The 26,329-nt window shown below is 36.7% G+C and overlaps 1 protein-coding gene across 1 annotated transcript in view; it reads left to right on the forward strand.

Moving 5' to 3' along the window:
- The window catches only part of PREX2 (phosphatidylinositol-3,4,5-trisphosphate dependent Rac exchange factor 2), a 287,036-nt gene that overhangs the window by 140,370 nt on the left and 120,337 nt on the right, over positions 1–26,329 (forward strand). The window contains exons 16-23 of the mRNA XM_042923563.1: positions 26–168; positions 269–361; positions 2,042–2,190; positions 6,698–6,783; positions 9,896–10,032; positions 12,529–12,646; positions 17,457–17,641; positions 19,910–20,071. Of these exons, the coding sequence (XP_042779497.1) occupies positions 26–168; positions 269–361; positions 2,042–2,190; positions 6,698–6,783; positions 9,896–10,032; positions 12,529–12,646; positions 17,457–17,641; positions 19,910–20,071 (1,073 nt within the window). The remainder of the gene's footprint in view (positions 1–25; positions 169–268; positions 362–2,041; positions 2,191–6,697; positions 6,784–9,895; positions 10,033–12,528; positions 12,647–17,456; positions 17,642–19,909; positions 20,072–26,329) is intronic.

Genomic DNA, 26,329 nt, shown 5'->3' on the forward strand with positions numbered 1-26,329 from the left:
AACAATTTGAATCTGTTTTTTGTAGTCCTTGAGAAAAGTGAATTCAAAGATGAACCCCTACTTTTTCGTTTTTTTGCGGATGAGGAAATGGAAGGATCAAATATGAAGCACCGACTTATGAAACATGATTTAAAAGTAGTGGAAAATGTTATAGCCAAATCATTATTGGTAAGTTAACATGCTATATAAGTTTTCTTCTTTTATTCTGTTTAATTTGTACTTGTTTTTGTAGTTGCTTTATGAATAATGTTAATATTTTGCATTTCAGATTAAATCCAATGAAGGCAGCTATGGTTTTGGGTTAGAAGACAAAAATAAAGTTCCAATAATAAAGTTGGTAGAAAAGGGGTCTAATGCTGAGGTAATGTAAATTAGCATTTTTATTTAAAAAATATAGAAGTTCCAAACAAGTTGAAATCAGCTTTTCAGTATCTTTGTTGAAAATAGTGTTACTGAATGATCTTATTCTGAAGTTCTACGAGATGCTCTTGGGATTTGTGACAGAGTCCATGCACTCAAAGAAAGCTGGATGGAGATTTTGTAAGGATCTATAGCTATGAACTTCATGACATCCTAGAAGGCCGCTGGGCTCATTCCATGACCCTGGGACTTCCCTGTGCATCTTTCTAGCTTGGAATGCTGTGGAGACTGCATCCAGTGGGGCTGTATTATGTATGTCAGATAACTCTTCCACTAGATCAAGGGCTAGGTCTTTTCTTTACCTGTCACTTTTGACTCATAAATATGACTTTCATCAGTAGAGCACATGCTTCGACTTCTTTTCTCATTAGGTTAATGCTGATTGATGTTCTCTCACCTCACCAGCCTTTTAAACAGAGGAATCTCCTGATCATTTATTCATTCATTCAGAATGATTTATTTAGTACCTATTATATGCTAGGCAGTGTTCTAGTCTCTGGGAATACAGCAGTGAACAAAAGATAAAATTTCCTGTCCTCATGGAACCTACTGGGAGTGTTATATCCTAAATATATCAGATTTAAAATATTCTCACCTTGCTGCCTGGCTTGTACAATGCCTTAATCCTCAAGAAAATGTCTAAATATATAAATCTTAAATAAAGCCTGTGAGAATGAATGAAACATGGCTTTAAACTTTGAATCTATTTAAAGTTGGTAGTAAACTGCCATCCATCCTCCTATCTGCTAATGCCCAAGGTTTCTGTCTTTTACCAAAACACAGACTCATGCAAGACAATGTTTTATGTACACCGCATTAATTTCAAACAAAATAACTCTGGTCAACTCATACTTAGTGGGCTTGGCCAACAAATGACTATTTTTAGTAATTTTCTATGAGAAGGAAATGTTTTTCCCAGACATTTTCTGAGGGTGTTCTTAGGGCACAGCTTCATCTGTTTATGCCATTAATTAAATATCCTCTGCCAGGTTTTCATCATTTAGCTGATAATCAAAGCAGCATGTAGTTTATAAGCAGTAGAACTGGTTAAGAATGGTGGCCTGGTTGGAGAGATCATGTCTTCCTTGTCATCTTTTCAGCCTCGGGCAATCTGGGCTTTTTGGAGCTCTTTTTGTTGAGTTCCAGGCCATTCCTCTCCTGCCCTGAAGATACTTATGCTATATCATGCTGGTGATGCATATTTGGTTGTCATTGACGGCCACATAGAGGTTGAACCTCTCTGAGTTAATTGGATATAAAAAGAAAACCCAGTAAAAAAAAATTAACCTAGTGTTTGATTGTAGTTTAAAGGATGAAATAAGAAAAAGAACTATAAGATACAATAGAAAGAGGGTCACAGGAGGAGTACAAAGTTAAAACATAGAAGAAAGGGGGTGGGTTTCAGTACAAATGGGTGATCAACTTTAAAACTATGTCAAAGAGAATGATAAGTGTGTTATCTCCCCCACAGTTCTGTTGTGTGAAGTTGTATAAAAACATTGCAGGTGTGTTAAAATGTCAAAAATCTGTATGTTCTGGGTCTTTTCAGTTTCTAATTCTGTGAAAAAAAATAGATTCCTTATTAAAATATAATTTTTTTTTTTTGCTATTTCTCTCTTAGATGGCTGGCATGGAAGTTGGGAAAAAGATTTTTGCTATTAATGGTGACCTAGTTTTTATGAGACCTTTCAATGAAGTGGACTGCTTCCTGAAATCATGCTTAAACAGCAGAAAGCCACTAAGAGTTCTTGTGAGCACAAAGCCAAGGGAGTAAGTTGTATGATTCATGTGGGATTTTTAAAAAAATTATACAAAAATGAATAAAATAGAAAATTTAAGTACATGTCAAGAATTAAGTATCTTGTTGCTTAGAACATTTAAACCTTACCAGCATCACTAATACTGGTATTTAAATGTTGGGAAAAACTGCTTTGCTTATAATACTAATGCTTGCTACTCAAATCAGGTAGTTTCAGTGGAAATAATGCTTTATTTTTGTGGCCCAAATTTTCCTGGTCTGGGTTGGGCTGACTTTGATTATAAGTGAAGAAAATTAGTAGAACAATTGATAATAAAGAACTGCATTCCCCATGTTCAGCTCTAAGAATTTCAGGTCTATGAGTTGGTTGATACCATTTATCATTAAATGTTTATAAGAAATGGTGAAGTTGGTGAAGTACACTTGTGTGTGTGCGCTTGTACTTAGTAATATGTCCATTCTTTAAAAAAAAAAGGTCTATCCATCTACCTATGATTAGAAAAAAATCATGTTGGTTATAGCAAATTTAGAGGATAGAGTTTTCTAAATAAAGACATGTTTCTTATAATCATATCACCCATAAATAACCATTGTTATTTTTTTGAAATTCAGACAGTTGATTTTTCTAAGTACTGATGCAGATTTACACAATCCTTTGTTTATAAAATGGGATTGTGCTTTATAATCTGTTTTAATTTTTTTTTAACTTTTATTTATTATTATTGAGAGACATAGAGACACAGAGTGTGAGCAGGGGAGGGGGAGAGAGAAGGGGTGAACAGAAACTGAAGTAGGCTCCAGGCTCTGAGCTGTCAGCACAGAGCCTGATGCGGGGCTCGAGCTCAAAACTGCGAGATCATGACCTGAGCCGAAGTCAGTCGCCTAACCAACTGAGCCACCCAGGCGCCCCTATGATCTGTTTTTAAAATTAATAGGGTATTATGTATATTGTTGGAAGATGTTGGCTTTTCTTCTACAAATCACTTCTGGTCTAGTGTTCCCGTGTCACATTTCCATGATTTGTTTAACCAAGTAATTAATCAATATAATGCATATCAAGGTCTAAGCATCATGTCTATTTAAAGTACTATGATTATATCAAAATTACTGTTTAAAATGTAATTATATCATTCGTTAATAATGATAAACAACTTCATTAATTTTCAGGTAAATGAAGATTACCACTTTAAAAACAAAAGGTTTATTTTAACTGCTTAAGAAAATATTCTTAGTATGTGTAGTATAGTATTCTTCCCTGCCTTAATATATATATATTCAGCAATAGCTGGCAGCACTCTTTATCTTAGGAGTTGAAATGTGATGCAATGAGATAGATTCTGTAGCATTAAGTCAGCCAGGTTGCTGCTAAAACTTACCAAGGAAAGAGTGAGATGACTCATTAAAATTACTAATTTAGGAAGACTTTGGGCTGGAGGGCAGAGAATAACCATAACAATGTCTTCTCTCTAAACCTAATTTTGATCTATTACTCCCCCTTTATCCAACCCTGTCTGGGATAAGGCTCACCTAGTTGCTTACCTCTGGACACTTTGAGGTCGCTTAAAAGGAAAAGGGCAGACTAGAAGGGTATAACGGAGTAATAGTCCAAAACAGTCATTAGAAAACATAAAGGTCCTCCCCATGGCCCTACTACCCCCTGATTTAACCCTGCAACTACTGATTCACTGGTCCTAGGCATTTCAGCAGTCAGATCACTTCAGAAGCCCTCAACTTTCAGACTAAGTAGATAGGGGCAAATTGTCACTCCCAGTACTAGCCACTAGATGAGCAGCATTGGAACCTGTGTCCTCTGACTTCTTCCTTCAGTGTTTGTCATACAGTATCTGGAACCCAGTATTTCTGGTCCAGGTTCAAGCTTCTCTTCCACAACTTGCTTGCTTATTGTGTTGCTTCAACACCCCCATCCATCCATTAAAAAAATGGAGATGAGAAGAGAACTTGCTTGCTTATTGTGTTGCTTCAACACCCCCATCCATCCATTAAAAAAAATGGAGATGAGAAGAGTATCTATGTCATGAAGATGCTAAGAACATTAAATAAATTTAGGTTAATAAAGAACTTAGTTATCTGTTCAGCACATAGTGTGTACTCCAGTGATGTTATCTGTGATGCTTACCTATTCTCTCATTTCATTTTTTTTCACTGCTTATTTATTACATCAGGAGCCTATCTTATATTTTGTTTCAAAACTATTTTAAGAATATTCATCTTTAGGGCACCTTTTGGGATGAGCACTGGGTGTTGTATGGAAACCAATTTGACAGTAAATTTCATATATTAAAAAATAAAAAAATTAAAAAAAAAAGAATATTCATCTTTTATCTTTTACTTTTAATTTGCTTGAAATCGATAGCTTTTCCTTTATGTCTTTATGCTAATATAAGATTCCTATAAATCATTCTGTCATATTTTCTTACAATAGCTACTTATACTTGATGTAGTCTCCAGTCTGGGGGTAGAAAAGGCAAAAATATGAGAGGTAAATACAAATGAAGTCTTGCTTTGAATCTAGCTGTATTTTACACTTCATAGCATCAAAGGGTTTTTCAAAAAGCTTTGTAGCAGATTATTTAGTGCACTTACTTCCTCCAAGAAACAGAATGTTCCATTTGTATGAATTTAATTCTTCCTTTAATAGACAATATAGTGGTCACAGCAAGGAAGCGTATTTTCCAAAGATCATTTTATGAAGAGAGTCCCAGAATAAGACCAAAATGCATTTCATAGTGTTTTGTACAAAAGTTTTAAAGAAATATATAATAATCTTGAAGATTAGAGTCAACCTTCCCTAGCAATATTAGAAGGATAGAAGACCTTGCTCAGAAAGAACTGAGAGACTGTTATGAATTCCTCACAATCCAAAAGCAATAATAACTCACCATGGCCTGAAAGCTCTAGGTCATTTCAGCAAAAGTGAAATCTTATTCATAATATATAGAAGCATGGGCTACTTCTATGATTTTGCTTCACGCTTAGAAAATGTATTTATTCCTTTTTCTTTTCCTTAGTTATCTTCCATTTTCATGTGTCTTTTTTTTTTCTTGAAAGATACTAGTAACAAAGTGCTATTCAAGGGAAGTGCATAGAGCCTTTTACACCAAAAAGTATATAATTAAGGATAAAGGACAAATCAGTTCTTTGACCTATACTCCAGCAATGCACAGATCACTTCTTAGTATATAATCTAATTCATAATAATACTTTCAAGTTTTCCTAGAATAGACAGTTCACATTTCTATCACCGATGCTGGTGTGCCTGCCTAGGTTATATTTCAGATAGCAGTACCAGGCTCTGCCATGAGGTGTAAATGCTGTACATTTGTGGCTTTCTCAAGTGTTCCAGGCGCAGTGTTGCCCAAAGTGCTCCAGTGGCTATTTTATAAGCTTTAAGTAAGTTCCACTGTATGTAACTTCAGACTATGTCTAACGTGCCCTTGAAGGGCTGCCGACATTTATTGCATGATTAATTCATCATCTTTTGGAAACAATTTTATTTCTTGGGCATAAGGGCTATCCATCAAAATTTATTGCATTGTATTCATTTGTCTTTGCTCTGGACTGCAATTTACGATACTCATTTTTATTGTTATGATGTTCTGCCTTATCTCATGTTCTCTGCTTTTCATTGTTGCTCTCTGATCTCTGGCTTCCTTCTGTGGAGTAGCTCACTTCTTAGTACCAAACTGGATATCCCTCACTGGTTGTCCTAACAGTTTACTCCTCTTCTCCTTTCCTTCATCTTCTTTTCCGTGGGGATTCGTTGAAAATATTTCTTTTGTTATTCAGGTTCTCCTTTTGATGTACTCTTCTTTCAAAATTTCACTGAGTAAATGCTAAAGTTAATCACATTCTTAAATTATTTTGGTGTAATGTTTGACACATCTTTTTAACTAGCTTTTTGTTGTTGTTCTTTGATGAAGTTCCCAACGGGTAGAAATGTATTAATTCTGTGTTTCTTTTATTACTTTTAACAAAGAAGTGTCACAGTGCACTGTCTTCTTTATAACAGTAAACTAAGGAGAGAAGCTTCCATTTTATTGAAGTGACTACTAGTTCATAGCATGGTGCAGGGCAGTTAACAAAGATTTCTCTTTTAATCTCCACTGACACCCTGCAAAGTAAGTTTTACCATCATCTTTTTGTGGAAACTCAGGCTCAGAGAAGTGAAGGCGTTCATGCAAGTTATTCAACTATCTAGTGACTTAAATGAGGATTTAGAGCTAGTTTTGTCTGACCCCAGAGCCTGTTCCTTATTCACCACGTACCATGCAAATGACTGTGCTCAGTTGAGGAAGTCTTTCGTGCTTGGCTGCTGTGTGCCTTTGTGAGAGCATGCACCCTTTTTGTCTCCTGGTTTCTAGCCCAGTCAGTGTCTTTTACACAGTAGACCTTCAATAAATATTTATTGAAAGAATGAATAAAGGAATGGACACTATTGTTTTAACCAATTGTGTGGCATGTTAAAGTCTTCTCACCTTGTTTTCTGATTGATTTTAGGACAGTGAAGATCCCAGATTCAGCTGAGGGACTTGGATTCCAGATCCGAGGATATGGCCCATCGGTTGTACATGCAGTAGGAAGAGGTGAGAAACCCATCCTGTAAAAACAGCTTTTTAGAATGTATGGATATTGCTTGCTAAACAAAAATATATTCAGAACGTGCATGCTCATGTTGTTATGAAGTTTCTCAATCATATTTTTACTTGATTAGCTCAATGGTAATATGTTCCTAAAACAATATTAAAAAAAAACTCTTAAAAATCGGGGCACCGATTGAGTATCCAACTCTTGGTTTTGGCTTTGATCATGATCTCACAATCCGTGGGTTCAAGCCCTGTGTCGGCTCCACACTGGCAGTGTGGCTGCTTGGGATTCTTTCTCTCCCTCTCTCTCTGACTCACCTTCCCCCCTCTCTCTCTGTCAAAATAAATAAACTTTAAAAAAGAAAAAAAGAAATGTGGAATCTTAGGACCCACGCAGGACATACTGAGTCAGAATCTACATTTTAACAATACCCTCAGATGATTTGTACGTACACCCAAGGTTGATAAGCTCAGCCCTAGAATAATGCTCTAATAACTTCTATTTTGTCATGACCTAACTTCCTGAAATGCTAGTCTGTGTTTTCAGCTGTGCTTCTTCACTTCCTATTTTAGTTTTAACCCATTGCTGTAGACATCTCTCCTCATCTTCCACCCATGTCTCCAAAGTGTGTCTTATAGAGTTATCATGGACTTGACTGGAACGTACGGTAGACATTGATAACCATATTAATTGAGCTTTTCTGTGGCATTTGTTTAAACTGACTACTCCTGTTTGCTGAAAATGTTCACCTCCTGATTTCTAAGTTGGCACTTGTCAGATTTTTCTCCTCTGCCAGCTCCCTTCATCTGTCAACCGCTTAACTGTTGGCTCCCTCTTTTCTTCTCTACCTTCTTGTTCTCTGTAAGAAATCTTATTGATCCTGTTCCTGGAGATTTTTAAATCTCTATCTCCAGCTTAGATCTCTTTCCTGAGTTCCATAGTCTAGATTTCTTTCTTTCTTTATTTCTTTACTTACTTACTTTTTAATGTTTATTTATTTTTGAGAGAGAGAGAGACACAGAGCGCGAGTAGGGGAGGAGCAGAAAAAGGGGAAGACACAGAATCAGACAGCAGGCTCCGGACTCTGAGCTGTCAGCACAGAGTCTGAAACCCGGCTCGAACTCAGGGGTGGTAAGATCATGACCTGAGCCGAAGCCAGATGCTTAAACAACTGAGCTACCCAGGCACCCCTAGATTTAATTATTGATTAAAACTCTCGCCTAAATGCCCCTTTGGCACCTTACAACTCAGTATTATTTCCAAGTGAACTTTCCATCTATTCTCTGAACTTGCTTTGCCTTCTGTATTCTCTTTATTGAAATGACTCTATTTACTCAGCACTGAGTCCAAAAGCAGAGGAGTGATCCTGGGGACTGTAGCCTCTTCATGAACTCCATCATGAGACATCAAATACGTGATCTCATTCTCCCCTTTTGTAACCAATGCTACTTTAGTTCTAGCCTGGAACATTGCAGTAGATGCTTGTTGTGATTTTGATTTTTGACTTAAGTTCCAATGATTCGTCCTCGGTTCTGGGGGTCATGTCACTTCTCTGCTTAAAATTCTCAAATGCTTTTCCTCGTGCGTAGATAGTAAGGTTGAGGCTGTTAGGTGTTCACATAAAGTGTGCAGACACTTCGAAACCTGGCTCCTCTTCACTCTCCAGAGTCTTCACCCACACTCCCATTTTAAGCTCATACCAACTGCTCACATGCTCCCAAATGTCCAGGTTGTTTCTCGACTCGGTGCCTTTTTTTAGGCTATTTTCTCAATGGGGAGTGTCTCTTTTCCCTCCAAGACCTACTTTAATCCAGAAAAACCCCTTAGTATTTCTGGGAGTGAATGTTAATGAGAAGAAAAATACATACTGTCTTCTTGAATATAAATTATGTTCTCTAAAATGTTTAATAATTCCTTCATGGGAGAAATTGCTTATAAAGAGAGGCTCTTCTAACATAAATTTTGTAATCATTTGTATTAATTATATTCATTGTATTTATTAATGGTGCTGCATAAGTGTTGATCGGCTCGGAACATCATATAATAATAATTGAAAGTTTCTGAAAATTTTAACTCACTGGAGCAATATGCCACTTCCATATTTAAGTCTATATCTATGCAAATAAATGGACAGTTGATGTTACCTGATTAATTTTACTCTCCACAAATTCTGTGGTTCCTTGACCCTTTGTAGATATCCTGAATGCTTATTTTACTTAGCAGAGCCAGTCAATGGTAGTTGCTAATTGACTGATTTTTTTAAAGAATTTCTTTTAACTGTTCGCATTTTTAAAAATGAAAGTGAATATAGAATTGATGAATAATTATATTTTGCACCTGAAACCAATATAATGCTATGTGTTAATTATAGTTGAATTAAAAAAAAATAAAAAGAAATAAGACTGAAATTTATAAACTATTACAAATTTCAAAAATGTCCTTGCAATAAATGTTACTGAGAAAAATAAATGAAAGTGAATACTTTTCTAATATTTAGAGATTTTTATAAAGAAAGGTAAATAGGGCATACATTTCTGGCTTTCTCATTTTGCTTTTATATTTGTATATGTAGAATATTAAGACTGATGAGACATTTGAAAGGGAAAATAACTGATTAGCGTTGTAAAGGTCACTTTAAAATATCCCTTCAGGGGTGTCTGGGTGGTTCAGTTGGTTAAGCGTCCAACTCTTGCTTTCAGCTCTGGCCATGATCTCTCGGTTTCATGAGTTTGAGCATCGGGCTCTGCGTTGGCAGCACGGAGCCTGCTTGGGATTATCTCTCCCTCTTTCTCTGCCCTTCCCCCATTCATGCTGTTTCTGTCCTCTCAAATAAATAAGTAAACTTAAAAAAATGTGAAAAAATATCTAAAGTATTCCTTCAAACTAATTCTCAGGGGTATGAGAGAATATTCTGTTAGTCACTGTTTGAATGGCCAGATTAAAAGTAGAAAAATTTTGAGAAGGCATTACTATCAGAACCAAGTTTATCAAGAACATACTAGCTAGATCTCTTATTATGTTTTAAAATGGCTTTCCATATTGTATATGTGATAAAAATGAATCTCATTCCTAAAGTTATTTTTTTGGCCATTGTCTCATTTTTATTTGAAGGGACTGTGGCTGCAGCTGCTGGTCTTCACCCTGGACAGTGTATTATCAAAGTAAATGGTATCAATGTCAGCAAGGAGACACATGCCAGTGTCATTGCACATGTCACAGCCTGCAGGAAATACAGGAGACCAGTGAAGGTAAGCTGCCCTTGGCTTATCTGGGTCTCGCTGCAAACTTGCAGAGGAAGCCCAGGGAAGGACACAAGATGGTTTCTACTTTTAGGTTCACATTTAAGCACATCATTGTAAATCTCATGATGATTGTTTTATCTGCATAATTAATCATGATCAATTCTGCTTAAATGATTGCATTTTATTGTTTCAGTATTATCACCTGTTTAACAAGTGCTCTGGGGTGTTTTCATTTGCATTGTGATATGAGTTTTCAGATACCTAAATGTTTATCACATTGAAATCCAAAGGTTTGATTTGTTTTTTTGACCCTTGCTATTACTTTAGAATATGTAATGGTCCTTGTGTGTCTGTGAAGGTTTTTTTAGGGTCTGTGATTGAGTTTTGTATATATTTATTTAAGTTACTGGATTTAGCTCTTTAAAGAAAATACCAAAATGTACTTGTCATTGCTTAAAATTCTAACCACTATCCTCTGATTAAATTTCAAGTGCCATAGAAAAATAAAATTAGAATCCAAATTTATAAGCAAAGCTTATCCCATGAGGTGCAAGTGAATATTGGGCTATAAGAGAAAATTCTCTCAAATTAATCAACTAAATGCAAAAGCAACTTTAGAGGAGAGGCTTTGTATTTTTTCTGCCATACGCAGTCAGGTACTCTTCCAGATTTGAGAATATGACTTGTCCAAACCAGAAAGAGCAATGGTTATTTTCTCATAGGCCAGGACTGACAGCCTATAAAATACTGAACCTACAAGAAACTGAGCTCCTCAATTTTGCTTGTTAATAAGGTCAAACTAGCGTAGCAAATTGGAATTCACGCATAGATTCATAGGTTATTCTGGTTGGCAATATTAACAAATATTTATTGAACTATATCATTGAATGAATTTTTTTAAAAAGACACTTCTGAAATTATCAAACCTTTCCCCTTCAATCAGAATTTTAACAAGTAGCCAAACTGATTTGAGTTTCATTCCTTTTCATTTTCCTTGACAGTCTTCCTAGAGAGAAGTTGGTTAGTAACATGATTAAGAAAAGCAATAAACAGAAAAATTCACTCAGTGAGTAACATGCTGTATCCCATATCCATTGCCACAAAACAGGCTGTTCCAAAACTTATTGGCTTAAAACAACAGTGATTGATTATTTCTCTTGATTCTGCGGGGTGACTGAGTGTTGGCTCCTGTGAAGGCACTGATATAGCAAAGTTTTGCATGGAACAGCTGGGCTCTGCACCTCCCCTCCTCATGGCCTTCCACTCCAGAGCTCCTCCACATGGCCCCCTTTTCCAGTCTAGCAGATTGTCCTTCCTGCATGGCGTCTGGATTTCAAGAGGGGATATTATAAGCGATCAACTGTATTTACATCATGCTTGGAAAAATCAGATCCCATGACCAAGCCTCAGGTCAGTGTGGGAAGGAGCTACACCAAGGTGTGGATACCAGAGTGTGTGGTTCCTTAGGGACCACAACAGGCTACCAAGATGTATTTGACTGATCAAATGTTAACTAGCATTGTAACGGTGTATAGCAATATAATAATTAAACACAGTTGTGAAGTTAATACATGCAAAAATGGAGAATGGAAATTGTAGTGCACTTCAGTAGTGCAATTCAATTTATCATCTTACCTAAGAAAGGAGTAAACTTTCAAGTGATGGAAAGCTGAAAGCATTTACTTGGTAGCCATTTCCTCTCTCTCATTTATCTAGATAAGACTGCAACTGCTATTTTAATTAAAAATAGGATGAGTTATGATATGGAAGGGTAAAAATATAGTTACATCACTTGGGAACGCAATGAAGTGAAAGATGTTCTTTCAACTTTCTTATTGGTTTGATTCAAAAAAACATTAATTGGATCAAAATATAGGTGGTAGGAGAGCATTTAAATGGTTTATATCCTGATAAATGATTCATTCTTCAGAAAACTGTCCATCTAACATTTATTTATTTAAAAATGGAATTTAAATTTTACTTTAAGATATACTTGAGGCATTTTAAGTAAGACACTTGGGAAATACATCTTATTTACAAACATCTTTGGAAGGGATGCTTGCTTGGCTCAGTCAGTTGAGCATCCAGCTCTTGATTTTGGCTCAGGTCATGGTCTCACAGTTCGTGGGTTCAAGTCTTGAGTCAGCCTGAACCCTGACAGCACGGAGCCTGCTTGGGATTCTCTTGCTCTCTCTCTCTGCCCCTCCCACACTTGCTTGCATGCTCCCTCTCTCAAAATAAATAAATTGAAACAAAACTCAGAAAAATCTTTGGAAGATAAAATTTCAATCCTAAAAAATTAGTTTGTTAAGCAATATAATTGCCATTGACTTTTTATTAGTCTCTTATGTTGATTTTCTGTCTCTTTTAAATTTGGTTGTCTTTAAAAAAACTAGAAGAATAAGTAAGATTGTCAATCCTCCTAAAGCAGGTTTATGAAATGGATATACATTTTAAGAAGCACTAATATTTCTAAGGTTTCATTTCCCCTCCTCATTCCAGCAAGACTCCATACAATGGGTTTATAATAGCATTGAGAGTGCTCAAGAAGACCTTCAAAAGGCTAACTCTAAACCCCCAGGAGATGAAGTAGGGGATGCATTTGACTGCAAAGTAGAAGGTGGGTTCCTTCTTTTCCTCCTTGATAGTGGTTTAAAGTGTTGGGATTCGCTACTGATGGCCAAGAAAGAATTCTTGAGACGTCTTCAGTGCAAAAAGGTGGTTTTACTAAAGCATGGAGACAGGACCCATGAACAGAAAGAGCTGCACTGGGACTGTGCAGAGTGATTATATATACCTTCAGTTTGGGAAGGGCTTAGGGATAGCTTACATCTCTCAGATATTTTGGAAACATGGTTTCCAGGACCTTGAGGGGCTAGCTGCTGTTAGGAAAAGGTCATTTATTTACCATTCAGGAAAAATTCAGTCATGAGACCCTTCGGACGTATATCAGTGGGGCCATAAGCTTGGAGTATGATTGCTAACCTGTATCGTGGGCGGAGGGGGGGGGAGTGTAAAGATAAAAGAAGCTTCCAAAGCAATTTATTTATTTATTTATTTATTTAGCTTATTTATTTATTCATTTATTTTTTTCAATATATGAAATTTATTGTCAAATTGGTTTCCATACAACACCCAGTGCTCATCCCAAAAGGTGCCCTCTTCAATACCCATCACCCATCCTCCCCTCACTCCCACCCCCCATCAACCCTCAGTTTGTTCTCAGTTTTTAAGAGTCTCTTATGCTTTGGCTCTCTCCCACTCTAACCTCCTTTTTTTTTCCCCCTTCGCCTCCCCCATGGGTTTCTGTTAAGTTTCTCAGGATCCACATAAGAGTGAAAACATATGGTATCTGTCTTTCTCTGTATGGCTTATTTCACTTAGCATCACACTCTCCAGTTCCATCCATGTTGCTACACAAGGCTATATTTGATGCTTTCTCATTGCCACGTAGTATTCCATTGTGTATATAAACCACAATTTCTTTATCCATTCATCAGTTGATGGACATTTAGGCTCTTTCCATAATTTGGCTATTGTTGAGAGTGCTGCTATAAACATTGGGGTACAAGTGCCCCTATGCATCAGTACTCCTGTATCCCTTGAGTCAATTCCTAGCAGTGGTATTGCTGGGTCTTAGGGTAGGTCTATTTTTAATTTTTTGAGGAACCTCCACACTGTTTTCCAGAGCGGCTGCACCAATTTGCATTCCCACCAACAGTGCAAGAGGGTTCCCATTTCTCCACATCCTCTCCAGCATCTATAGTCTCCTGATTTGTTCATTTTGGCCACTCTGACTGGCGTGAGGTGATATCTGAGTGTGGTTTTGATTTGTATTTCCCTGATGAGGAGCGACATTGAGCATCTTTTCATGTGCCTGTTGGCCATCCGGATGTCCTCTTTAGAGAAGTGTCTATTCATGTTTTCTGCCCATTTCTTCACTGGGTTATTTGTTCTTCGGGTGTGGAATTTGGTGAGCTCTTTATAGATTTTGGATACTAGCCCTTTGTCTGATATGTCATTTGCAAATGTGTTTTCCCATTCTGTTGGTTGCCTTTTAGTTTTGTTGGTTGTTTCTTTTGCTGTGCAGAAGCTTTTTACCTTCATAAGGTCCGAGTAGTTCATTTTTGCTTTTAATTCCCTTGCCTTTGGGGATGTGTCAAGTAAGAAATTGCTACAGCTGAGGTCAGAGAGGTCTTTTCCTGCTTTCTCCTCTAGGGTTTTGATGCTTTCCTGTCTCACATTCAGGTCCTTTATCCATTTTGAGTTTATTTTTGTGAATGGTGTGAGAAAGTGGTCTAGTTTCAATCTTCTGCGTGTTGCTGTCCAGTTCTCCCAGTACCATTTGTTAAAGAGACTGTCTTTTTTCCATTGGATGTTCTTTCCTGCTTTGTCAAAGATGAGTTGGCCATACGTTTGTGGGTCTAGTTCTGGGGTTTCTATTCTATTCCATTGGTCAATGTGTCTGTTTTTGTGCCAATACCATGCTGTCTTGATGATTACAGCTTTGTAGTAGAGGCTAAAGTCTGGGATTGTGATGCCTCCTGCTTTGGTCTTCTTCAAAATTACTTTGGCTACTTGGGGCCTTTTGTGGTTCCATATGAATTTTAAGATTGCTTGTTCTAGTTTCGAGAAGAATGCTGGTGCAATTTTGATTGGGATTGCATTGAATGTGTAGACAGCTTTGGGTAGTATTGACATTTTGACAGTATTTATTCTTCCAGTCCGTGAGCACAGAATGTTTTTCCATTTCTTTATATCTTCTTCAATTTCCTTCATAAGCTTTCTACAGTTTTCAGCATACAGATCTTTTACATCTTTGGTTAGATTTATTCCTAGGTATTTTATGCTTCTTGGTGCAGTTGTGCATGGGATCAGTTTCTTTATTTGTCTTTCTGTTGCTTCATTATTAGTGTATAAGAATGCAACTGATTTCTGTACATTGATTTTGTATCCTACAACTTTGCTAAATTCATGTATCAGTTCTAGCAGACTTCTGGTGGAGTCTGTCAGATTTTCCGTGTATAATATCATGTCATCTGCAAAAAGCGAAAGCTTGACTTCATCTTTGCCAATTTTGATGCCTTTGATTTCCTTTTGTTGTCTGCTGATGCTAGAACTTCCAACACTGTATTAAACAACAGCGGTGAGAGTGGGCATCCCTGTCGTGTTCCTGATCTCAGGGAAAAAGCTCTCAGTTTTTCCCCATTGAGGATGATGTTAGCTGTGGGCTTTTCATAAATGGTTTTTATGATCTTTAAGTATGTTCCTTCTCAAAGGAATTTTATATGTTAAAGTAGACTTCCAGGATCCTGTGGGGGGTCAGGCTAAGATTCCCTTTGCCCTTAGCAAAGTGTCATCATTGAGGCAGCTGAGCCAGAGGAAGGTCACTCTGCCTATTCCAAGGACTTGTCAATAGGCTGTAGGCAGTAAGGAAGTGTAATATTTCATTTGCTTTTGTTTCCCACATCACTCCTCATTTGCATACAGTAGTAATTGTTTTTTAATGTGCCTGTGCCTTGTCCCAATTATTGAAAATCTTGTATGTTCAAGCCACTTTCTTAAGTCATAATCTCCAAATAGATGTTATGTGAAATACATAAGTAATAATAGTTAGTCACTAACACGTCATAGCTACTGCACTTTGTTTGGCACTTTATTAAGTGTTTTACATGGATTATCTCATAAAGGCATTAAAAAGGAAACTCTCAAAAAAGTGTTAGTGTCGTATCCTTATTTTAACCTAACCCTTAGCCTAAGGGACTTGCCCAAGCCAGTAAGTGGTAGGATGAGGATTCAAACCCAAGTTAAAATGCGTTTTCTTGTTTTGAGTTTAAATGTTGTGTAGACCTTCCTAATCCAGTGTGGTTCACAGACCAGCAGCAGCAGCATCACCTGGAGAGATGAAGAATCCTACCCCCACCCATCTACTGAATCACAGTCTCCATTTTGACAAGATGGGATCTGTATGCATGCAAAAATTTGAAGTCCTAGTTTAGAAAGAAGGTCTATAGTCCCTTTGAAAATGCTTTCTTGATTCAAGTAACTTTTACTATATTCTAACATTAATGGTACTGAGGCAAACTAATAATGTGAAAACATTATTAGAGAAAGAGAAAGATCTTTTGATAAGGACTCCTATTGTTTCTGTTCTCTCAGTGAAACAAACCAGATACAGATTGTTGGAATCATTGGCTTCTTCGCCAAGGGTAAAGGGATGGAAACAATTAAATTTATGTTTGCATTTGACAAATACCTTGAATTATTGTTTCAACACTTTTTTCACAGAAGTCTTTGAATCCTCTCTTAAAGTTTCATGATATCTTTCCATTTATATTATTGGTAGGTATCGTTGGACATTTTTATTGTACTGTTAGTTTCTTCCAACCAGCATAGTTACATAATCCCCTGTACTGATCATACGGGGGTGGTCAACTTAGGGAAAGCTGTGTTCCCTCCACTCCTGGAAGGAACCACTCAGATCATGGACAGTATCAGAAATATTTCAACCACATTGGAGCACCAAGATTGTTATGACACAGTAACTTTCTTATTTACTTAAACTAGGACAGATCTCAGGACATTATCTTGAGCCCTTTATTCCTCATTTAGAGTTAGTTGATTTTTGCTCATCGTCGTTGGTGCCACAATGAAAGGGTTGGTGAGATGCTCCGATAATTGGTTTCTAGCTATTCTGGGACTCCATTATTTTAAGATAAACCATTATTCTGCCTTTGTCTATTTTTACTATTTCTACCATCCTAGGACTTAACTGTTTTTATCTAACTAAGATTCTGTTTTTGCTAATTTAATATTTGTTGTTAGGTTTCTCAGTGGTTTCTTGCTTCAGATTTTTGTGTTTTTATATCAGCGGATTGATCATAGGCCAAAAACCTGTAGGAAGACATTCCAGATGAAAATGTTATTATAGCAGACAATGACAAATCTTCTCTATGAGCTATCTGCAGAAGATGGTGTTTGGGAAAATTCAGGGATCCTGTCTGCTGAAATAAACGATTAGTGCATCTCCTTTCTGCTTCTTCCGTATGGCTTTGTGTAGTTTTTCCTCCTCTGAACAAGTATTCGTTCAATGTTTGAGGCAGTTTTAGGAACCCTGACTTTAAGTCATGCATGCTTTTAATAAAAATTATAAAATTGTATGTATAATGTTTATATTTGTATAAATAGGCATACATATGGTTGATAGATCAAAATGGATGTGCAAAGACTAGTCATGTTGGAATGGTGAGATTTGGATCATTCAAACATATGTTTTTTAAGTGCTCTTGTTTCAGAAATGTTAACAACAATATTAGATTTATCCATTCTTTAAAGAAATCTTTAAACATTATTCAGAGACACTCAAATTATTTGAAGAGACTCACAAAACCCTTCCTGAATTTGCTGAATGAAAACTGTCCTTGTTCCAGAGGTGATTGACAAGTTTAACACCATGGCCATCATCGACGGGAAGAAGGAGCACGTGAGCCTGACTGTGGATAACGTCCACCTGGAATATGGTGTTGTGTATGAGTATGACAGCACAGCCGGGATAAAGTGCAATGTGGTGGAGAAGATGATTGAGCCCAAAGGTTTCTTTAGCCTCACTGCCAAGGTATGAGTGATCCTGGGAAAACAAGGGATTTTGTTCTAAATAAAGTAACTGGAACTCTCCCCCACCCCCACTTCCCAAAACGTAAACAGCTGTGTATGCTTCAGCTGTCAGCTCATTCAACTTTCTTTTCTGTTTTCCCCCCATTACTCAGTATGCATACAATCTTCTTTTTTTATTGATCTCTTTTGGAGTACAGTGTTATGTTAGATGGGACTCTTGCCCAGGCAAATGTTAGTTGATTTGGCAAAGGCTTCTCTACATTTAGCAAGTTTGCTACATCTGTTGATTCAGTATCATGAATACCTTTCAGATGGTTTTCATGACAGGTGGTGCTTTTTTAAATGTAGATAATCCTCTGAAAAGTATTTGAAGTCATGAAATGTATTATAGGAAATTTCAAATTCTCCAAGTCTCATGTTTATTTCATATAATTTCACAAATCTCAGTGATCCATTTATGAATAGATCTTCAGACATTTATGTGATTCTTAATTGGGAAGGATATCACCCTTAGTCTTTAGGCTAAAGCAAGATAGGGAGTAAGAGAGTTTTCATCCAAATGGATAAAACATGTGGTTAGTGAAAGATGGGCATGTGCTTGCTTTTCATGATTCTTTCACCAGGTGAATAAATAAAATTCCTATTGGATACTCCCCAGGTCTGAGTTTTAGTATTTCATCTGTATTTATTTATTTAAATGTTTATTTATTTTGAGAGAGAGAGAGAGAATGAATACTAAGGTTAGTGCAGAACCTGACATGGGGCTCAATCCCACAAATGTCAGATTGTGACCTGAGCCAAAATCAAGAGTCGGATGCTTAACCAACTGAGCCACCAAGGCACCCCTGCATCTGCTTTTATATCACCTTGTGAGGATTCGGGTATTACAAGTAAGAAATATGACATATAGCTTCACTACTTTTATTTATTCACATGTCACTTCTTGTTTCATTATGTGTGTGTGTGTGTGTGTGTGTGTGTGTGTGTAGCTGAGATAGATTTAGCATTAATAGTATGTATTTTTTAAAATTTTAGTGGCAGAAAATAATGTAGAAATCCAAATGCACTGTTTCAAAAATACTTATTTTATGTTTTTTGTTTTATATTCTGAAAGTCAGCTTCCAAAACAATTGCGTTATTCTGATGACATTGTACCACTCTATCTTTCGATATAGCATCTGTATGTTCAAAATGCCACCTCTGCCCAAATATGTTATATTATCAAGGCAATCCATGTAAGTTTGGACCCAGGTTATTATTATTTTATCCATTTTCTAGCTATTTCAAATTTGCGAAGTTACATGGATTATTTTATATATGACAACTGTATAAGTACTGAAAATACTTCTATTTCATATTTGAAGAAAAGAGTATCAAAGAAATTAAGAAATTGAACCAAGATCACACAGCTAATGATAAATTGAGCTCTACTTTCTAGAGTAGTGATTAAACCAAAAACTCACACTCTGTATTCTGCAAGACAGGGAAGTGGAGCTTCCTGTGAGGGAGCTCAAATAAACATAGAATCTATACATTGTCTCGTACAGTATTATGAAAATGTCAGGTAAGGGTGCAATCAACCCTTGCAATCTTTGAACAATCATAAATATGACACATAATTCTCCATTCATTGGAAATTCCCAGTGATCAGTGGTAGGTACACACACAAACACACACAAATGCTGCCTTACAATTGATTCAAATGTTCAAAAGGATTTACTAATTAAAATATCACATGGACGCTTTTATCTGATGTGTTTATCAGCTGGGTGCTCAGATACCGCAACTGACATTGATTTTACATTAGTAAGAGAATTTCTTCTCATGTATTCATTTCTTCAGCAAACATTTGTTGTCTGCATTCTCTATACTGGGCTCCCAGTAGAAAGTAAGGATGCCATTCTATAGGTTTTCCTTAGTTTTTGTTGTTCTACTACCAAATTGAGGGGGGAAAAAAAGTTCTGAGTAACTGACTAAAATATAGGCAATGTGTTCCCACATCAGAGCATACTGATTTGTCCAGCAGGCAGTCTTTGAAGTCCACTCACTTCCCTCAGGTAACCTTTTAGAGCCAGCAGAAGGCAAAACACGAGGGGCAAACACACAAGTCCCTCACTTCGCGGTGAGAGTTTTACTGAACATAGAAATACCAGGCGGTGAAAAGAAGTGTGCTGGGGAATGTCACTCTGTGTTCTAGACTTGTGAAAATTGTATTTGGCTAATTTTGAAGGTTTTCTTTACTTGTGTGTGTGTGTGTGTATTACTACAGATTCTTGAAGCCCTGGCTAAAAGTGATGATCATTTTGTCCAAAACTGCACCAGCCTTAACTCTTTAAATGAAGTGATTCCTACTGACCTTCATGATAAATTCAGTGCCTTTTGCAGTGAAAAAATTGAGCACATATGTCAGAGAATATCCAGTTATAAAAAGGTAAAACTTCTGTTTCCTTATTTGACATGTATATATTATTTAAATAATTTAAATGTCCAATTTAATTCACTTACTGATATTTTCATTACTTATTTGTGTACCAGTTAATTGAAATAATAACATATAACATTTTATTTTTTTATTTATGTAATATTTTAGAGTTTAGAGTTTTTAAAATGCCTTTACATCCATTAACCTCATTTGATCTTTGCAAACCTGAAAGCTAGGTCATTATTCCACATTTTCGACATGTAACTGAGGCCTAAAGAATTCAATTACTTGCTAGCAAAAGATAGAGTTGGGATGTAAATCCAGGCCATGTAATTATGAAGTCAATAGTTCTTTTCTTTTTATCTCAACAGAGGGAAGAGAGCTCTCAATCAGAAAGTACACAGAACATAGTCTGTTTGAAATTGACTGATTTGTACATTTATTTGACATATTTATTGAGCACATTTTATATGCCAATAACTGTTCTTGGTGCCAGGAATATGGCAGCAAAGGAGAGAACATCTTCCCTCTCGGGGTATTTATATTTGAGAGGGGTAAGCAGCAAAGAAGTAAATAAAGTTCACCTGCGGCTCCAAAGTGGGGGGGGGGGGGGGGAAAGCAGCCAGGGTGTCAGGGGGAATATGGCCAAGTCATAAGGTTGGAGGCTCAGACAGGGACCAGGAAGAAGCGCTCTGGAAGCTTTTTACCTTTTGGAACTTTGGAAGGAGTTTGGATTTTCTTCGCACATCAACAAGAAGAGTTGGAAGCTTTTAAACGTGTGTGACTTCATCTGATTTAGGTTAAGAGATGGCGCTGCCTCCTCTGTAGGAATGGATTGCTAGGAAGAGATGAGGCATAGATATGAGGAGAAAGCTCTTGGAATAGTCCCAGTGAGTGATGATGATAGGTTGGCCTGTGGTGAAGATGGGGAGACAGAGAAAGTTCGATGGATTTGATATAATTTAGAGATAGAATTAGAAGTTGATGTCCAAAATATATCCTACAGTAAGTTTTTTTTCTATTTTTGTCAGTAGACTAGCTAATAAAATTATTTCCCTCAAAATGAGGCTGGTTGTTTAAAATTTGGCACAGCCATCCGAGGAAATATTATTTATCTCAGTGTTTCTGAATGTGAGTTAATCTATATGTTTTACACTCCTGATATATTAAGTAAAAGATAAGCCCATGTATGTCCAGATAGGGCTATATGAGAATAGGGAAATGTAGAAATGAATACTTGAACACTGGTTACCTCAGGTAGAGTGGGACAAGGGGAAGAAGGATCACCATATTTTTCTTTAGGACTTCCCTGAATGTTTATCTTGTGAAGTTGAATATGGGTTGCTATTTTGATTTTTTATAAATCCATTCACATGAAGAAAAATGATATTCAAGATTACTGCTTAATTGTCACATCTGTTAATTCTCTTTCCATGATTGTTGAGCTCAGTTCGCCTATTTGATTTCAGGAAAGATTCCATGAATGCTTTGTTGTTGCTGAAGAGCAGAAGATTCTTTTTATTTCTCCTTTCTCTCTAAGATAGGACAGTGTTTGAGGTAAAATTTAAAAGGTCGAAACAAATGCAAATTAGCATTCCCTTTTGAACACATTTTGAAAAGAGAATCATTCTCTTTCAGAAATGGATCTGTATAAAGTATGATAGGCATTGAGACAGATTCTAGTTGTCAAACTTGTCAGTGTTTGGGGGTCATTTCTTTTTCTGTTTTTTTTATTTTATTTTCTTCCTACTTCTCTCCATTCATACAAAAAAAACAAAAGCAGTAGAAATATCTTAAAAAATATACATGAAAAAAGTAAACTATGTGAGTAAAAACAAAACATCAGGATGAGGATATATTAGATAGGGTATTGATTCAGCTGCTGTAAGAAGGACCAAGATAACATGGGCTTAAAATTGAAAGTTGATTTTTCACTCACATGAAGGTTCAACGGGCTGGGAGTCCAGTGGGGACTGGATTGACAATCTTCTAGGGCTGCTTCTATAGTTTTGCTGTCTCTCCTAAGACATTGCCCTCTTCCACAAGGTCAAGGTTGGCTGATCAGCACTATGTCTAAGTTATAGCCCCTCAGGACAGAAAAGAAGTGGAGAGCAAAGAGTTTCCTGTTGAGGCCATGACCTGGAAGTTGTACACATCACTCCTGTTCACATGCAATTAGTCATTTAGTGAAAGCAGACTGAGAAATATTGTCTCAAACTGGACATCCATGTGCCCAAATAAAACTCAGAGAATTTTATTAATAAAAGAAGAAAGAGAGAATGGATATTGACAGAAAATTAGCAGATACATTTATAGGTAAACTTATATTACAATAAATGGTATAGACCACCAAAAAGGTGATAAGGTCAGCAAGTGCTAAAGCTAGTTAGTTGCTAAAGTGGAATATTATATTTCACCTGCAGTTTCCTGATAACCAAAAAATAAATAAATAAATAAATACAGTCTATCACATATTTATCAGCATCCCTATAATTTATACATGTTTCTTAAGAGAAGCAAAGCTTTTCTTAGACTAAGTTCTAAAAGAAATCTCTCACGCTGAATTTCAAAGAGGCGACACCAGGAAATGTCAGGGCAGTATCTGTAAACATATCCCTGAAAAAGAAGCGGCAGTTTGTTTTACGTGCAGATATTTTTCATACACTCTTTATTGAAAGCCAATGGCATGCGTCAAAAACTCAGCTTCACAAAAGCAAATTTATTGCAGGTTGGGGCGGGAAGAACAGGTAAACGTTTACTAAATGCATACCTGTTATGTAGGCAGTAATTGCTTAAGGATGGCTCCCCTCCCACACCTAAAATCTATATGGAAGACGGATCAAAATACATGAAGTAAGTAATAATAATACTGACTACTTAACCTATTAGGAGGTGCCACGATGACTGGGTGAATGTGTTGGCACCCCATACCCTCTTCTCTATGATGGTGCTCCCTGGAGTTACGCAGCACACATCAGTTTATAGCAATCTGCTGTCATATCAGGCATTGCATAGATATTTTACAGTTTGCATATGTTGTATAATTTTATCCACACAGTGACTTGAGACACATTATCTATTTCATTGATAAGTGGCTGAGGCTCAGAGTGGTCAACTTGCCCAAAGGCATGCAACTGAACACAGCTGTGGAATTTGAACCTTGCTTCCTTTTATTATAAATCTGTTTTTTGTTTGTTTACCTGCAATTTGACACTGTACTACACAGTATATATATTGTTCAAATTCCACTGCTAAATTTCACTACACAGCTAAACAGTATGGGTCTGATTACTACAGCAGTGGCAGTTCAGTAAAGGAGAAATCTTTGTGGATTGAATAGTCAGCAGATGTTAGCTGCTGTAAGTTGGAAAGATTTCTCAGAGTGAAGAGGAGTAGAGGTGGCACTCAAGTAAAGAGAGATATTGTAAGTGAAGGCCACGATGTAGAAATGAGATTGATTTTATTGATGAAGAATTGGCATGTTGCCTACACTAGAAAGGATTGGAGTTAGATACCATTAAAAGGAAAACTGACAAAATCTGAGTTTTCCAGTGATATTTTAGAGTGGCATAAGAATCAGATTTGTTTGTAAGAAGTACGAGTTGATGGTGACTTGGTCTCATGTAGAAGCTTTGGGGATAGAGAGAAAAGGATCAATCCAAACAATACATAGCAGGTAAAATATATATAGCTCTATGATGGGTTGGTTATGGTGGATGAAGAAGGTGTTACACCTTGGTTTTTAACAAAAATATGGTTTGTGATAAACTGGAGAGTGTTATGTTGGGAGTAGGATTAGAAGCATAAAAGGAACAGGTTTTTCCCAAAATGTTGGGGATTCTCAAAAACATGAACCTGCCGAGTAAAAAATTTCTTACACTTTCTCAGAAGTAACTGACAGCCCAGAAAGCTTTTAAAGCAGAGATGGACAGGCTAATGGGCAGTGATTTTAGATGATAAAAATAATATCACTGAATTGTGGGAAGTTCTTCTATGTACATTATTGTTGTTTGAGCCTCGAAATAGCTGTATGTACTGAAGAATCCTACCATCTGCTTCTTTCTCCAGGAGATTAAGAATTTGCTTAAGGTCACTTAGCTGGAAGTGGCAGACTAGGTCCAGTCCTATAGAATGCTGTCTCATTTATTTTTCTTTTTAATTTTAGAAGTAAAGAGAAAATTATATTCAACTAGAATTTAAACACCTTCAAAGGTATCCTTTTCAGCATCCCTTATTGACCATAAACACATTTAGAATAATTGACTGCCTTTCTCACTAGATAGACAAGCAAGGTTAGCATGAAAATATTTCAAGAATATTTTTAATTTGAACAAAATTTAGATACCTAACACAATAATAGCCTTTCTAGGTTACATAAGGTTAGCTCCATTTATGTATCAAATGCATGTCAACAGAAACTATAGCATTTGTGAATGTATATTTTTAATTTTCATGTATTTACTTTGAAGCTATTTTTAGTAGCATATTTTTCTTCCAGATGAAGGCTTCAAACACCCCTCTTTTTTTGTAAAATAAAATGTATCCATAGAAACTAAAATTTCAAAGAGGCTGGCTTTCCTTTATTTTGACTATTAAAGTTTTAGGTTTTAAAAATAGAAACAAGTTGATTTCTGCAGTTTCTATAGCCAGGCTTCCCCAATCATAATTGATTTTCTGCCCAGCTGTACAGGCCACAGATGTTTTTTAGCACATGTATGAGACAAGTTTCAGACCTTACTGGAGAGTGAATCCTAAGCAGGCATTTAATCTCCTTGGGGCAGGATGTGTGGGTGATCCAGACATAAAACTATGCACTGTTTGGAGAAACATTCTTATCCTAAATTGTCCTTGGGACCCTTTTTAATTCTAGATTCATTCTCTGTTGTAGAGTAATTCCATAATTGGGTTTATTCTGTGTATTAGGGATGTTTCCTCCATATAAATATTTAATGAGCTTTCAAGAGATAGTTCCTGTTTACACAAAAATATTGCATGTAGGAATCCAAAGTCTTACTTTAAATATTCCAAGTGCCTTTAGTTATTAATGCCACAAAATCCTCAAACTGATTGATACATGGGTCTGGAAAATTTGTGGTAAAAGCTTCCTGATGTCTCCTTCCTCTGATACAGAATTTTTATAACTATGCCAATAGAGTTTTACACTTAATTGAAATGGGAGATTATCTTCAAAATAGTAGCCTACCTTTCTATGTTTTTTCACTTTTTGTCAAGTGAGTATAATTGGATTTTAATGTATTGTCATGGTTAATAATTCGTGAATTAACTACCAGTGCATTAGAAACCTGAAGTTCCACTTCCAAGAATTACTTATTCTTATCAATATACAAATACACTTTAATATCATCTAGATTTAAAAAGTCAATATTTCCCTTGACCCTCAGACTTTTCTCTACCTACTGTTTCATTTCTTGAACTCTATCCTGTAAAACAACTACCTATACTTGCTGTATATACCTGTTGTCTCACTCACTTGACATTCTCAACACACTCAAGATGGGCTCAAGTACCCTCCATGTAACTCAAGTGGCTCTTTTTTTTTTTTAAGAAAGAGAGAGCACCCAAGGGGGAGAGAAAGAGAGAGAGAGAGAGAAAGAGAGAGAGAATTTCAAGCAGGCTCCATGCCCAGTATGGAGCCTGACACAGGGCTTGATTCCACGATCCTGGGACCATGACCTGAGCCTAAATCAAGAGTCAGATGCTCAACTGACTGAGCCACCCAGGCGCCCCTGAAATGGCTTTTTAAGGTCATTGATTGATGATGATTTGATTTTGCCAAAGTTCATTTACTGTCATCATCTTATTCCTTGTTTTAGTAGCATCAATGCAGTTGACTGTGTATCTGGTTTTGTCTTTTCTGGGTGGCTCAGTCACAGTGAGTGTCCCACGTTTGTTCATCCTTTTTTCTCTGATCTCTTCATGCTGCAGAATTTGGGATTTGCTCCCCGACTCTCTCTCTCTCTGCTCTCCATCCCCCAGTGATCACATTCAGTCTTGCCGTCTGACCTTCCATTTGAGTCTAACAGATACCTCAGACTTCACATGTCCAGAATACAGTCCTGGTCCTGCCCCTCCAGTTTGTCATATTTGCTGTTTTCTCCACCTCAGAATGAGACCCATCCTCCCGCATTGCTCAGTCTTAAAACCTCGAATACATTCTTTACTCCTCGTTCTCACATACCATTCTCTTGGCTGTACCTTCACCACATGCAGCCTTTTCTCACCGCTGTGATTGCTGACAGCCTAGGG

Source organism: Panthera leo, chromosome F2 (assembly GCF_018350215.1).
Source record: "Panthera leo isolate Ple1 chromosome F2, P.leo_Ple1_pat1.1, whole genome shotgun sequence".
Lineage (NCBI taxonomy): Eukaryota > Metazoa > Chordata > Mammalia > Carnivora > Felidae > Panthera > Panthera leo.